The sequence below is a fragment of the Serpula lacrymans genome (genome assembly GCF_000218685.1).
Source record: "Serpula lacrymans var. lacrymans S7.9 unplaced genomic scaffold SERLAscaffold_9, whole genome shotgun sequence".
Lineage (NCBI taxonomy): Eukaryota > Fungi > Basidiomycota > Agaricomycetes > Boletales > Serpulaceae > Serpula > Serpula lacrymans.
Window position 1 is genome coordinate 194,965 of NW_006763298.1, and position 13,398 is coordinate 208,362.

Genomic DNA, 13,398 nt, shown 5'->3' on the forward strand with positions numbered 1-13,398 from the left:
GTGGGATGGCCCAAAGAGAAATAGACTGTCATTTATGTTTTCCATATAAGTTCATCTAAAATCGTACTCGTCCTCTTACAATAAATGTCTTTCATGATCAGGCTATTTCTGTAAGTCATCTGGAGTAATTGGATGGACTTCACTAGACTTCACTCTGCAGAAGCCGATTTGAACTGCCAACTTAACCCAACCCCGCATACAGGAGCTTAGTTCGGGCAACGGCAACAAAACCCTTTACATCTTCACGGAATGTGAACTTAAGGCAAATCAAACAGCATCAGGCGTATCAAAATCCGACAAATATGAATAGCGAAATTATTCCAGAACAGCGTGGTATAGTCTAAGAAGCAAAGCAACATTAAAGATCGTCATATTTACTTTCGTCCAGAAGAGCCTTCTGGAATCCGGTGGGTAAGGGTTTGTCTAAACGACAGGGCTAGAACGATGAGCACCATTAGCAAATAAGTATACGAGTAACTATTACGGAACACCTACGAAAGTTCACGGTCGGAGGTAACATGAATAGATGCATGGTTGGCAACACCGTTGATACGATGGTAGGCGTTCAAGTTCTTGTGCAGGGTGAGCTGGAATACTGATGCACCTCCTTGACTGTTCCCAACAGTTGAGTACAATATATTGTCGCACTATAAGAAGAAAAACGTACCGAGAGGTAATAACGGAGTACGCAAGGAAGAAAGCCCAGATTCGGTACCATCTATATCATAGCATTGAGTAGACGAAGACTAAAGCTGCGAACAATTACATACCGTTCACCATATTTTTCGACGACACTGTCCTTGTTGGAGAGCCAGTTCTTGTACCATCTGAATATGGTGGCAGAGTAGTGAACACCTAGGACATCGATGTTTTTGACCTCGAAACCAGCGGCCTCGACTTGGTTAACAACCCATCCAAGAGAGCAACTTGCATCAGCACCAGGGAAAACGTATTTGTTCATGAACAAGCCCCTAATTAATCCAAGGTAAGAGAAAGCGTCAGTAGTAGGCTTAATAAAGCTTACCAAATGAGGTCCTCGAATTGCCAGTGAGGACGGATACCAGCAACTTGAAGAACAAAGATACCGTCGTCGTCGAGAAGGTCATACATTTGACTCATGAATGCACCGTAGCGACGGATACCGACGTGCTATGAGACATAAGTATAAAAAAGAACGTGATATGAAAGTTTGACAGACCTCAGCCATTTCGAGAGACACAATTTTGGTGTAGTGACCAGGCCCACCAGGAATTTCCCTGTAATCCATGCACAGAATGCGAGCTTTGTCGGGGGTGACACCATTATCCTTGATACGGTCGTTGCCAAACTTGGTCTGATTCTTGCCAAGGGTGATACCAGTAACGTCACAACCATAATTCTTCGAGGCGAATGCTGAAAGAGTTCCCCAACCACATCCAACATCGAGCAGGCGGTCTTCTGGTTGCAGGTTAAGTTTTTCACAAACGATTTTGAGTTTGTTGTCTTGCAGCTCCTCAAGTGTTTCTTCACGCGAAAGGTCTAACACGACACCAGAAGTGTAGATCATGCGAGGGCCCAAGAACCTAAACATAGTTATTAATACGTGAAACACGCGTCGACGGAAAGGATTACCATTGGTAGAAGTCATCACCTCCTAAACACGAGTTAGCACGAATTCTGAAAAGCGCAGCACTCCACTTACGGTCATAGTGGTCACGAACTTGTTCCTCATCCTGACTTTGAGAGTGAACGATAACCTCAGGGATGAGGTTGAGGAAAACATATTTGAACAGCTCCGGAGTAAATGTCATTTTGGCCCAGTCATGGCGTTGTTCCAAAATGTCGAGGACATCACCTGTAAACCAGAAATTTCAGTGTGAAAACACGAGTGTTTTAAAAGAATTGCGCACCGTTAAACTCGATTTTGCCATCAAAGTAGGCATCATGGAAGACTTGCATGGGGATCTTTTCCTTGCCGTGGTAACGAGCCTTCAACTCAACGTCCTTTATGGTAATGTAGTCCTCGATGTTTCGGCCTGGAAGATAGACCTTTTCGTTCTTGCGCTTTCCGTACATGCTCATCAACGTCCAGTAACCAACAGTGATAGGAAGGCCCAGTAACAAAACCATGAAAACATAAGTTTTGAAACCGCCACGGTTCACCAAGGGTAGCCAACGCTTAACAACCCATGGCACGCCGAGCACGAGCGCAGCAAGATGATAGTTGCTGAAATGGCCACTTCCCTCAGCGAGCCCTACCAAGGGAGCATTCTTGATGGCAGGGGTGTCCGTGACACGGACGGTTGAAGAAGACATGAGAGACGCGTTGTAAAGAGCAACGTTGGCGCGTTTATGTCTTTTTTGGTGGGTTGCTTTGGTCTTGTTTGGTGCTTCCCACAATGGACACGATTTCAATGTTTGGCACGTCGTGGCATTACATTGGCTGCGGTATTTCCTTGCAATTGTGTCCTATGGCCAACTATTATTCTCGTTCTCCCCCTCCCTTGCAACATCCTGTTCCAACACACCCAGCTTTTATTCCGGAACCACCGTCAACACCCGCATCACCCCAGGGATACCAGCGATTCACGAGTTCGCCGCCGAACAATGTGCACATGCAGCCGCAGTATGCCCAGAGCAACGCTCGCCCTATGTATCATGCACCTTTTCAACCCCTAGGGCCCCAAGCTCAACACCAGGTTCCAATGCAGCATTCTCAGCAACAACAACACTCGCAACAGGTGCCTGATTTCGGTGCCTGGGGAATGAACGACGCTACTGCTCAGTTTGGCATGCAGCTTGGTCACAGTGCAGTTGCCGCTGGTCAAGAGTATGTTCAGAAAAACGTATCTTCATATCTATCTAGTAGTATCTACATTCCTTTTCACGCGTGGGTCATGTTTACAGTTCGGAGGGATGGTCCCTTTCACCATGCTCAAGCATCACTTCAACGTGTCGAATTCATATGTTATTCGAAAGTTACAACTTGTGATATTCCCTTGGCGCCACAAGCCCTGGCCACGGAAAATTAGACGCGCAGAAAATGGCCACAGTGAATGGCAACCTCCACGGGAAGACATCAATAGCCCAGACTTGTATATACCACGTTCGTAATCTCCTTTTTATTTGATGCTTTCACATTGACAACGAATATCATCTAGTCATGGCTTTGGTCACCTACATCCTAGTTGCAGCATTGCAAACCGGCTTGCAGGAACGCTTCCATCCACAAATACTGGGCTCCTCCGCATCCAGGGCTTTTGTCGTTGTTCTTCTTGATTTCGTGTTTGTCAAAGGAGGCTGCTACCTGCTCAACGTTCAAGGTTCCGGTCAAGTTGTTGATTTGATCGCATATGGAGGTTACAAATTTGTTGGGTGCGACTCTTCTCTCCGTAGCATCATTCACGACTGACATCCCGTGCAGCGTGATTTTGACTTTGTTCGCAGGATTACTAAATTTCGGGACGACGATATATGCTATAGTGTTCTTGTATTCATTTTCTGCCAATGCATTCTTTTTGGTGGGCTTTTCGATCCCTTCACATTTACTTATCTCACACCAGCAGACAGCTTCGTTCATTGCGCTCTGTTGTATTACCCGACGCCATCAATACACCCGCCAACGTTGGGACTGTCAATCCTGCGCAACGCAAAAGACGCATCACATTCCTTTTCCTGGAAGCTGTCTTGCAGATAGTTTACATGGCCATACTAGTCAGAATATAGCTCCTAACGCGGGTCGTATGCATTTATATTATAATCTGTGGAGAGTTGGTCCTTGTCTCGGAATTCGGTCCCATTTTAGACTTAAGTTGAGCCAATCACGTACTGTGTCCTTGCATATTAATGTCCTTGCATAATTTACTGCACCCGAGATGTGAAGTCACGAAAGTCCTGCAAGTTCTTTAGTTATCACATCGGCCATGATCCGGAGTGGTTGAAGATGAAAATTCTTGCAATTATCACATGCGGTACATTTTGTAAACGGATCACTCTACCAGGAGGCCTTAAGGTTTCAAGTCGTGGTGCCAGTGGATGGATAGCGGAGTTGTTGCCAATGCTTTTGATCCCAATAAGAGTCATCCTTACAGCAATACCTCACGGTTCCGTCGTGGCTCTGTGCCCCGCACTATATGCATGATACAGAGTCGTAAGTTACCTGAAGCACTTGGCCGTCAATCGCATTATGGACCGCCAGGATTTTTGGTGGTGTTCAAGTTTAAGTTGAACACTTCCTTCCTTTTATGGCGTTCTATAGAAAATCGTTTGTGGGCGTGGTCTATTGTCTTCGAAACTGAAGGTTTGCCACGTTCTTGTGCTCATTGCCGATGTCACGGTTAGGCGCGCATACTTAGACGTCTCGGACCTTGCTTTGCGTCTTACCACAGCGTGCATTGCATCCTTGATGGGGCGGACCACCAAAACCAGTTCAATGTTGATCTGGCTAGCCAGGGCCACTGTATCTGCCATGCTTGCCCGGAAATTATTGCAAGGTCGTTGAGCGAGAGGCTGATTCAAATATTTCCTGACGCCCTCGGGTGCATTTTACAGTGCGTCATTATTCATGGAAAGTAAGTCCGGTAAATCATCCGAAACATCCTTTTGTTGACTACTTTGTTGACTATGGAACATACCAAGTAGCATGCTCGTGGTTTATCAACGGTACTACCCTGTTTTTCTGTGGCTGCACAGGAAGTGGAGTAATTACCACAAACAGTATAGTGTCTTTCGAAAGGCTGGGGACAAGGTTCGTCGCGCCGCATCACAGATACTGTTGGACAATAGCAGGTTTTGGCACTGTATTGTCTTCAGCCCAGAGTCTGATCCCTTAGATGTTCTCTAGCTAGATGGCGCTCAGCGGCAGTGGTGTTTCAACACGTTTGTGGCTTGATTTCTTCTTTCTGGTACCGAAATTAAAAATGCCTTGCAGCTTAAATACGACTGCGCTGCGTGATTGAAGGCTACCTCTGTTGTGGTTTCCTTCGTACACACTTCGACTTATTCGCCATTATGGGACACATACTCCTGCTCTTGCCGTTGGCTACGCTTGTGCTCTATTTGCTGACTCGAAAGAAAAAGAGTGCACTTCCTCTACCTCCAGGCCCTAAACCCCTACCGTTGATAGGCAATCTTCGAGACCTCCCTCTAAAGAATGAGGCTGCAACTTATAATGACTGGGCGAAGAGATATGGTATGTGCCACGATCTATGATAGTTACTCCCAATATCCTCATTCTTGATGCTGCTCGCTATACCAGGCGACTTAGTCTATGCAAATGTTCTTGGTCGCCACCTGCTCTTTGTTAATTCTACACAGATAGCAAATGATCTATTCGAGAAGCGGTCAACCAATTATTCCGACCGTAATTCTTTACCAATGATAAATGATCTGTACGTTTGACTTGATGTTGTATCCTCACAATGAGGCCGCTGACAATCACGGTGCCTGTCAGGATGGGTTGGGACTGGAGTTTCGGCCATATGCCATATGGTAGGTCGGCCAATTCATTGTACATCTTGATAGTCTAATCAATTATAGGTGAACGCTGGCGGAAGCACAGGAAAATGTTCGAGCGCCAGTTCCGACCTGCCGTTGCTCCCACGTACTGGCCTGTGCAGCGCAAGGAGGCACATGCACTCCTTCGCAACATCCTCGACGCCCCAAGCGATCTGATCGAGCACCTGCGTCAGTGAGTATTTCCGAAGGCAACTAGTATGATCGATATTTTCGTACTTATCGTTATCTATGCTAGTAATGCGGCTAGCGTCATCATGAACGTGATTTACGGCATCGAAATCGCACCACGTAATGATAGGTACATCGACATTGCTGAGAAAGCCCTTGATGGGATGGCGAAAGCCGCAGCTCCCGGTGCATTCCTCGTCGACGTCCTCCCCTTTTGTACGTGGATGTCGTAAATTTCCGTTTTCATCAGGTACTAAGTACTCCATTTACAGTGAAATATGTCCCGGCATGGATGCCCGGGGCTGGGTTTCAACGTAAAGCTATAGCTTGGAAGAAAGCTGTTCTTGAAATGCGAGATGCGCCTTTTGAGGCTGTTCAGAATGCGCTGGTAAGTTCATTGTTCATCAGTTAATGGGACACGAGCACATACATCTTTTCGTAGTCCCATGGAAAAGCATCCCCGTGTTTTGTCTCAAACCTCATCAACGATCTGGACAAGGAAAATACCGAGGACCAAGTAGAAACTATCAGGGGCTGCGCAGGTTTAGCCTATGCTGGTGAGAACACTTCCTTTGCGTGTGCCTGAGATAATGATAACAGTGATTCGTCGTGTAGCTGGCGCAGAAAGTGTACTGTGTTTGGTCCATTTCCCTGTTTTCAAGCTTACTAACTGATTCGTTGCAGGAGGTGTCATCATTATCGTCATTTTTCCTTGCAATGGTGCTTCATCCCGATGTCCAAGAGAAAGCACGGGCAGAACTGGATTCTGTCATTGGGCCGGGTCGTCTTCCAGATTTCAATGATAGGCCAACTTTACCTTACATCAACGCAATTGTGAAGGAAGTGTTACGGTGGAATCCTGTTGCTCCTCTTGGTGAGAGCATATCAATACTTTCTGAGGTTTATCAGTCATAACTGTGACTGTTAGGTCTACCTCATATGGTCACTAGTGATGATGTTTACGAGGGCTATTTCATCCCTGCTGGGACGACCATCATTGGCAACACCTGGTACGTCCTTCGTAATTTATTTAACAACTCGATCAATAATCATGGGTTTCAGGACAATACTGCACGATGAGAGGAATTATTCCCAACCGATGAGATTCTGGCCAGAACGTTTTCTAACAGCAGACGGAGAGGAAGACAACACCGCACTTGACCCGGCCACAGCGGCATTTGGCTATGGAAGGCGGTAAGTAGCAACGCGATATCCGTTGGCTTTTTCTGATTAGGAAAATACAGCATTTGCCCAGGGCGCTTCATGGCTGATGCCCAACTTTGGATCTCCGTAGCTTGTCTATTGACAGTATTCGATATATCTCCTGGCTTCGATGAAAATGGACGCCCAATCAAGACGGAAGCTGCCTTCGAATCAGGTATGATATGGTAAGTTGCCGGTAGCGTTATGGGCGAAAGAGAACTAATCGGTCAGGCCTAACAGTCATCCGAAACCATTTGGGTTTACCATCACACCCCGCTCTGAGTCTGCGAAAGCGATTATTAAACAGACGGCAGACCTCGTTGCCTAGGGTTCAGCGTATACTTCATCTCCTATTGTATATAGCCATCTATGAATATTGTAAGTTAATACATGTGCTTTAATCAAAACGTTCAGCATTTAGCTTCGAGTGCGTTCAGCACGGGACGTGCTTTCTGGCTTTTATATGGTGAGAGACTAATGCGCATGACGATGTATCAAGAATTCTGAAGCACGATCCTCTCGATCAAACCTGCGCCTAGCCTCTCGATTTCGTCCAGTACGGCACGTTCGTTAAGAACGACTAGTCCTTTATCTTTAGCTTTCTCATTCTCCTTTAGAATGACGTTTAAGAATAGTTATAGGACTGATACGTATAACCTCCCACCTTTTTGTTTGGTATACTGGAGAATCCTCCTAGGACTCTAAACAGTCTGGGATTTTTCAAGGTAGGTATCCATACTGCTCCTATGCGGTTACCGCCGTAGGGGTCATAGAAAAACTTCAATGTCTCCCCATATGTGCGCTATTACAACAGGAAATTAGATAATACAACTTTGAGTAGGATGGGCCACTACAAACCGCAAGATCATTGAAGAAGAGTCGGGCAGGATCGAATCCTGGGCGCACCACAGTGCCCATGTCGCTACCTTGAGAAACGTTTTTCCTTGACCAGACACCAGGGTCGGCAACCACGTTTTGGAAATAACGGGGAAGAACGCTAGAGTTTAGCTCAATGATGATATCGTAGTGAACAGTAGGGTGAATGAAGAGGTCCTGTGGATATCATATGAACTCTATGACATAGCAAGAGGATGAGACGATATACCTTCACGGTAAAGCCACTGCTATTCTCAATCCCACACAAAAAATCCCAGGTTGCTACCGCCAAACTGCGAATTCTACGCGCTACTATCAAGTCTGGTCCACCAGCAGTCCAAACACGACCCTCCGTATCCTGTTCTGTAGAGATAAACCACACGCCTCGCGAGGATGCAGATACGACAGCACCAGTTGGTTTCGTTGATACAATAGAATCCTTCGTAGAATACAGCGGAACGAACAAAGGGTTCTCCCATTCCCATTCCTTCAAGTATTCAACGACCAGGGCAAACCCACGTTCTTTACTCCTAGGAACGCAAGCACTAGCATCAGTCACGGACGTTCCCACACCATCAGAACTAAGGAATATGTGTGCACAGATAATTTCTACTGCCTCCTCGCTGACATGGCACTGCAAGAGCCAGTGAGAGGCCAACCAACGTTTGACTAGTCTGACAGTTCCTGCGAATGCAGTGAATCGATGACAGAGGTTGTTGATGGCGCGATGGTGTTGAGGAGCATGAATGAAACGGCGGGTGTATAATTCTTTGGCTTGTCGCGCTTCGTGAAGTTCTGGGTTATGCTCGACGTCGGTAATCTGGCCAACTTTACGATTGCGTGGTTTGTCATTAATGATGCGGTCAAGAAGCGTTGCTTCCCTATCGTGCCATATCCGTGCAGAGAATGCCCAGCCTTGGGGTGTCATGATCTCAAGCGAAGCTTGGTCTTGAATGGCAGACGTTTTTGTTGACGTCTCCCCGACAACCACAGTGGCCTTCACACCACCCATCGCTTTCATGATAACAGTTGCTATGCTTTCAAAAAAGGCGAGTTTCATTTTTTGTATCGCCCGTAAATCATCTGGCCACTTGGCTGATTTTTCAAATTCAAGGATGATGTCCATTGGCGGTAAATAGCGTAACGGTTCAGGAAGTGCCAATGACGAGGAAGCAGGTATAGGAAGTGGACTGAATGTACTAGTGTATCGCAAGTATTCAGAGACGGGGCTCACGTTGAGCAACGCCAAAGGCAGTTGGTCATCGAGGGCTTTCAGACCTTTCACAATATTATCAAACGCAGATATGGCAGCTTTGAAACCAGTCGATCCTCGAGACGACTCGTGGAGATCCAAGACTGAATCGGGAAAGTGTAGTGATGAATCGAATTGTGCCTGCCAGGTTTGGATGTCCTCGTTTACGAGACTGAAGTGCCGTCCCAGTAAGTGACGAACTACCATGCTTGGGATATGGGCTCGTTCATCTGACGTTTTCACCTCCCAAACGACGCTTTCAGTAATCCTACCATCCTTGAACCGTCGAAGCTCGGCCTTCTCTCCCCAGAAATTACGAAATTGTTTAGCTTCTTCCGAATCCTGGTCTTCGACGGAAGGGCCATGATCAACCAGCCTGAAAGCATGGTCCGAGTCGTAAATCAAGCCGACGTAGATGGAGGTTAACCGCGAAGGGTAAACTTCAGATATTAGCCTGACTTCAGACGACGGGTGAAGAAGTACTACGGCCTGTGTACGATTACCAAGCCCATGATGCAGAACAGTTGATAGCGATGACAAAAGGGCGTTGTCCGATGAACCGTGGTCCAACTCGGAGGAACTGGCGACAGATGACGAAAGCTTAGCGCGTGATAGCTCGACGCTGCATACAAATACAGATCAGGTAACGTCGAGTGAATGTGTGTTCAAAGACCAACCGAAGGACGACATCAAACCGTGTAGACAAATGACGTTGTTCCCTCAAGAAAACTTGCGTAAACGGATCATCTGACGTGGATGTTGGATGATCCAAGATCTCAAGAGTTTTCCTTGCATCATGTCTGAGCTATGCGAGCAACGCCGTAAATAATGGGAATTCCTTGCAAAGGAAATTTCGCACCAATTCAAGAGAACCCAGAGGTACATTGGCCAAAATATTTACCCTCGATGATGAATCGACGAAAACGGCGGAGTGGTGATGAACGTATTCTTCTGGTGGGAACTATCGTATAGATTCACGTTAGTGGTCTGTCCAAATTCCAACATGGATACATACAGTGTGACCTTCACTCGACTTGACGAATATAGCACTTTTGCTGAATTCATGTCTGGCTATTGGACATAGATCTATCACTGTCATGGAAAAACAATAATTAAGTTGTCGCTTACATAGGAAATAAAGAGCTGCTTTGAAAAGTTGATATGAACTCAACCCCCGCCCCAAAGGCTTTTGACGGACGTTCGTTTTACCTGTGCTGCTTGGTTCCTCGCCCAGAATAAGCAACCCCAGTAAAGCAGCCCACCAAAATCCCTTGCCTTCAAAACCCCTCACGCACAGCTGGGATCCTTCTCCATATCCCCGCTGGTTCGCCCATACTCTCAGAAGCATAACAGCATCCTGGAAAGCGGGAGATATTTCCTTCAGCTTGTGATTAGTAAGAAGGTCCGCTTTAGGTAACGATGACAGGAGTAGTGTAGTATTGTATAGGGGGGTTGAGAGTTGGGTCTCCGCAGGGTCGTCTGAGCTGGTTCGGATATTAGTATGAGAGGGAGAAAGTCGATGGAACGGGATTGGAGAGGGCGATGGGAGAACGGGAATGATGCGAACTTGAGCATGTAGGTTGGAGAAATCGCTCTGGCTGTCATCTAGATGACTTGTTAGAGTATATAGGAACGAAATATATATATGTTACCTTTATGCGGACGAAGCACAATGGTCGTCAATCGAGGATCATTAAGCGCTGCTTCGTAAAACACCTCAACATTGAGTGCACTTTTTTCGTCTTGAATGGCAGCAGCAATTGTTGCCAAATAATACGACCTCTTGAAGAAAAATCTCCCATCCAGGTAGTCCTTTTCTTGGAATAGACTCTGTAAAACACCCAAAGTTTTCAATATACAATATATTAGAGTGCCTGTTCACTCACCTCGGGCATTTCGACAGCTATATCAACTCCGAAATGCTTGTCATCTTTTCCCTTCACGCTGATCTTATTAGCCCAGCTACCCACTAAAGTGATATCAGTAGGCTTTTCGAAGGTGACTTTCCATTTTGTTTCCCGCGTTGGGAATGGCAAGGTATATGGTACAGCGACACCTTGTTTTCCAAGGGATTTGTATGCAAGAAGAGGATGTTGAGCTGGTATTGAAGGGAGAGACCTTAAGAATGTGTGCAGCGTCATCAAGAAATGGTCAAGTGGGGATTTTTGGGATCCTTTTGGTCGTACATTAGGGAGAAGCGCATCAATCTAAGGGAACGCCAAGATGTCTGTCAGCCATATCCCTATCATTTCGTAACCCGGAAAGACTTACCTGTAGTTTGAAAGAGTTGGATCGGTATAAAAGTGACGCGTCTTGTATGGCCCGGAGTTCTTGTCCAGTGGGAGGCTTTGACTTGTTATTCGACCCTCCATGCTCAGCCTGCGCGACAACTGTGGTGGAATCTTGTTCCTCTTCATCATCCTCACCAAAGCCTCCCCATTCATCCTCATCGGCCCCCTCCGAACCATCTCCCTGCATTACTTCATCACCCTCCGCTGGTCCACTGCCTACCTCGCTTCCTTCTAATATATCCTCATCATCTATTCCAGCTCCCACGTCAATGTCCTTCACATCTTCTACTGGTGCTCGATGCTTCTAGTGTTTCGTGAATTTCTGTCCTGCAAAAATACCAGAGTACTACTCACTTTGTGGCTTGTGGCTGTCTTATCCATTCCTCGTTTTCTTTTGGCCATAGTTGCGATGACAGATGTTTGGAAACTGAGAACACAAGACTGTTTGATAGTTCTGGTAAGCTTTTCTGGCCGTACCAGTGACCAACGAAAAAAACTTGGCGGCAAAGCCCGATTTCCAAATAAGGCAAGTAAGATAAAAAGGCCAGCCCGCTGCAAAACATTCGCAAGGAAAGCTGAAGCCCGTGGCGAAAACGTGTATTGAACTCATCGCTAACATTTTGCATACAACAAAATAACTTATTCCCCTGCAAAGTTCCGTCGCTGACAGAAAGCCAAGCTAGCCCTAGCCCTAATTATGGCCGATATTTATGCTCTATGCCCGAACACATAATGTTCCAATGCCAAATCAATCTTCGATGACAATCACTTCCCCAGTACCCTGAGCCTCCCTCCCAGAAATCCCTCCTCCACTTCCTCCCACCCGGCGTTTTGGATTCCTAACCTCATCACCCACAAGGTCTATATCTACCACTTCTACGTTTCGTTTTCGTTTCTTCCCCGATAAGCGAGAGGAACTAGTCGTCGACGAAACGGGGGCGTCGTCTTCTGAATCTGATAGTGTAATCGTTTCGGCTTGTGTGGCGCTGGCGCTGGTACTGATCCTTGAAGTTGAAGAACGGGTAATTGAAGGCGCCTTTTCCTTGCCTTTGAGTTTGCTACCTGCTGTCGTCGAGGTTGATGGTGAGGTACTGGACGAAGATGTAGCGACTATGGGAGGAGGAAGTGCATATAATTCGGTCCAGCGCCGTGCAGTGCGATCGTGCATTTCTCTATTGCGTATAAACTCGGTTGCAATGGAAGGAACTGATGGGGAAAGTGGGAGCACGAAGCCACAAGACCCAAATGAGCATAAGAGCAACGCTAAATGAGCGTTGGATTGGCTTACCCAGTGGATCCTCTGTTTGAGAAGTCCAACTAAATATCAGCACGTGAACCTGATTATGTAGAACATAGATACGCACGAGGATTTGGGTCTGTAAGAAGTGACGAAAGTGATAACATTACTTTGAATAGCGACAGTGCAGGCGACCAGTTGTGTTTCAGGATATCAATACATATGTTTCCTCTGTCGGATATGTTCATATGATATATGCTATGCATCCCACTCAGTTTAGGCTATTTAAAAAAGGAAATTGGTTGCATACCGAGTGGTCAACGTAACTTTTGGAGCAGAGAATCTGGCGAGAAATTCAAATAAGTGTGAGGACGACAAGGTGTACCTTCGCGGTGAGCAACTCACGGGTAGTCAGGAGTGAGATACACGTCCACATTGAAGACGCCTCCTTCGTATGGGCTGCCTTGTGGACCTGGAATGGATCCCTTCCAATGAAACAGGTTGTCAGCGGACGGCGCGAGAGTGATGGCACCTAAATCTTCCTTCTTCACGTCAGCTACTTCGCGGTGAATTCGTTTCACAGTCATCTGTCATAGGAAGCCTGGGTTAAAGCGTGAGGAGAAGTACTTAGGCGGCTTACTGAGGACGTTCCAGGAGCCATGAGGAATGCTGTCTGCACCAAAGAAAGTGATACCTTGTACTGCGAAAGGATGGTGGTTGCAGGTCAAGTGCTTATACTGAATAACCGCTTTGAGGGCCGCTCATGCCGTCTTTCGTGGCCACAACTACACGTTTAGAAAGTGGCTCTCACACTCTCACGTGACAGATAGAGTCATCGCTCCTTTACTTTGAGCGCCAGTCAAGCTGTTCTACTT

The 13,398-nt window shown here is 46.5% G+C and overlaps 6 protein-coding genes across 6 annotated transcripts; 3 read left to right on the plus strand and 3 right to left on the minus strand.

The window, feature by feature from the left end:
- Positions 1-277: 277 nt before the first annotated feature.
- cfs5 (cyclopropane fatty acid synthase domain-containing protein) lies at positions 278-2,305 on the minus strand (the record flags this gene model as incomplete). Its single annotated transcript, XM_007319926.1, has 9 exons — positions 278-436; positions 496-612; positions 668-718; positions 771-971; positions 1,025-1,149; positions 1,199-1,562; positions 1,612-1,633; positions 1,682-1,834; positions 1,890-2,305. 9 exons carry the CDS (start codon positions 2,293-2,295, stop codon positions 424-426), a joined length of 1,452 nt encoding a protein of 483 aa, XP_007319988.1.
- Positions 2,306-2,420: 115 nt separating this feature from the next.
- On the plus strand, positions 2,421-3,936 carry SERLADRAFT_471123 (uncharacterized protein; the record flags this gene model as incomplete). Its single annotated transcript, XM_007319927.1, has 5 exons — positions 2,421-2,825; positions 2,887-3,085; positions 3,141-3,354; positions 3,404-3,500; positions 3,550-3,936. 5 exons carry the CDS (start codon positions 2,451-2,453, stop codon positions 3,703-3,705), a joined length of 1,041 nt encoding a protein of 346 aa, XP_007319989.1.
- A 684-nt stretch (positions 3,937-4,620) lies between these two features.
- SERLADRAFT_393321 (uncharacterized protein) lies at positions 4,621-4,956 on the plus strand (the record flags this gene model as incomplete). The annotated part of the gene is made up of 2 exons (XM_007319928.1): positions 4,621-4,857; positions 4,910-4,956. A coding segment is annotated over one exon (202 nt), but the record flags the coding sequence as incomplete, so codon positions are not given.
- Positions 4,957-4,989: 33 nt separating this feature from the next.
- On the plus strand, positions 4,990-7,195 carry SERLADRAFT_371048 (uncharacterized protein; the record flags this gene model as incomplete). Its single annotated transcript, XM_007319929.1, has 13 exons — positions 4,990-5,170; positions 5,237-5,321; positions 5,432-5,469; positions 5,518-5,668; positions 5,732-5,880; positions 5,937-6,052; positions 6,107-6,221; positions 6,289-6,293; positions 6,349-6,538; positions 6,593-6,674; positions 6,727-6,858; positions 6,909-7,052; positions 7,108-7,195. The coding sequence occupies 13 exons, from the start codon at positions 4,990-4,992 to the stop codon at positions 7,193-7,195; spliced, it is 1,476 nt and encodes a 491-aa protein (XP_007319991.1).
- Positions 7,196-7,197: 2 nt separating this feature from the next.
- Positions 7,198-11,473, minus strand: SERLADRAFT_450501 (uncharacterized protein; the record flags this gene model as incomplete). Its single annotated transcript, XM_007319930.1, has 11 exons — positions 7,198-7,478; positions 7,532-7,669; positions 7,726-7,920; positions 7,973-9,617; positions 9,673-9,800; positions 9,855-9,956; positions 10,011-10,066; positions 10,124-10,600; positions 10,648-10,825; positions 10,882-11,202; positions 11,267-11,473. 11 exons carry the CDS (start codon positions 11,471-11,473, stop codon positions 7,362-7,364), a joined length of 3,564 nt encoding a protein of 1,187 aa, XP_007319992.1.
- Positions 11,474-11,889: 416 nt separating this feature from the next.
- Positions 11,890-13,272, minus strand: SERLADRAFT_471133 (uncharacterized protein; the record flags this gene model as incomplete). The annotated part of the gene is made up of 6 exons (XM_007319931.1): positions 11,890-12,492; positions 12,575-12,586; positions 12,651-12,781; positions 12,834-12,866; positions 12,929-13,110; positions 13,164-13,272. 6 exons carry the CDS (start codon positions 13,182-13,184, stop codon positions 12,035-12,037), a joined length of 837 nt encoding a protein of 278 aa, XP_007319993.1.
- Between the last annotated feature and the right edge of the window lie 126 nt (positions 13,273-13,398).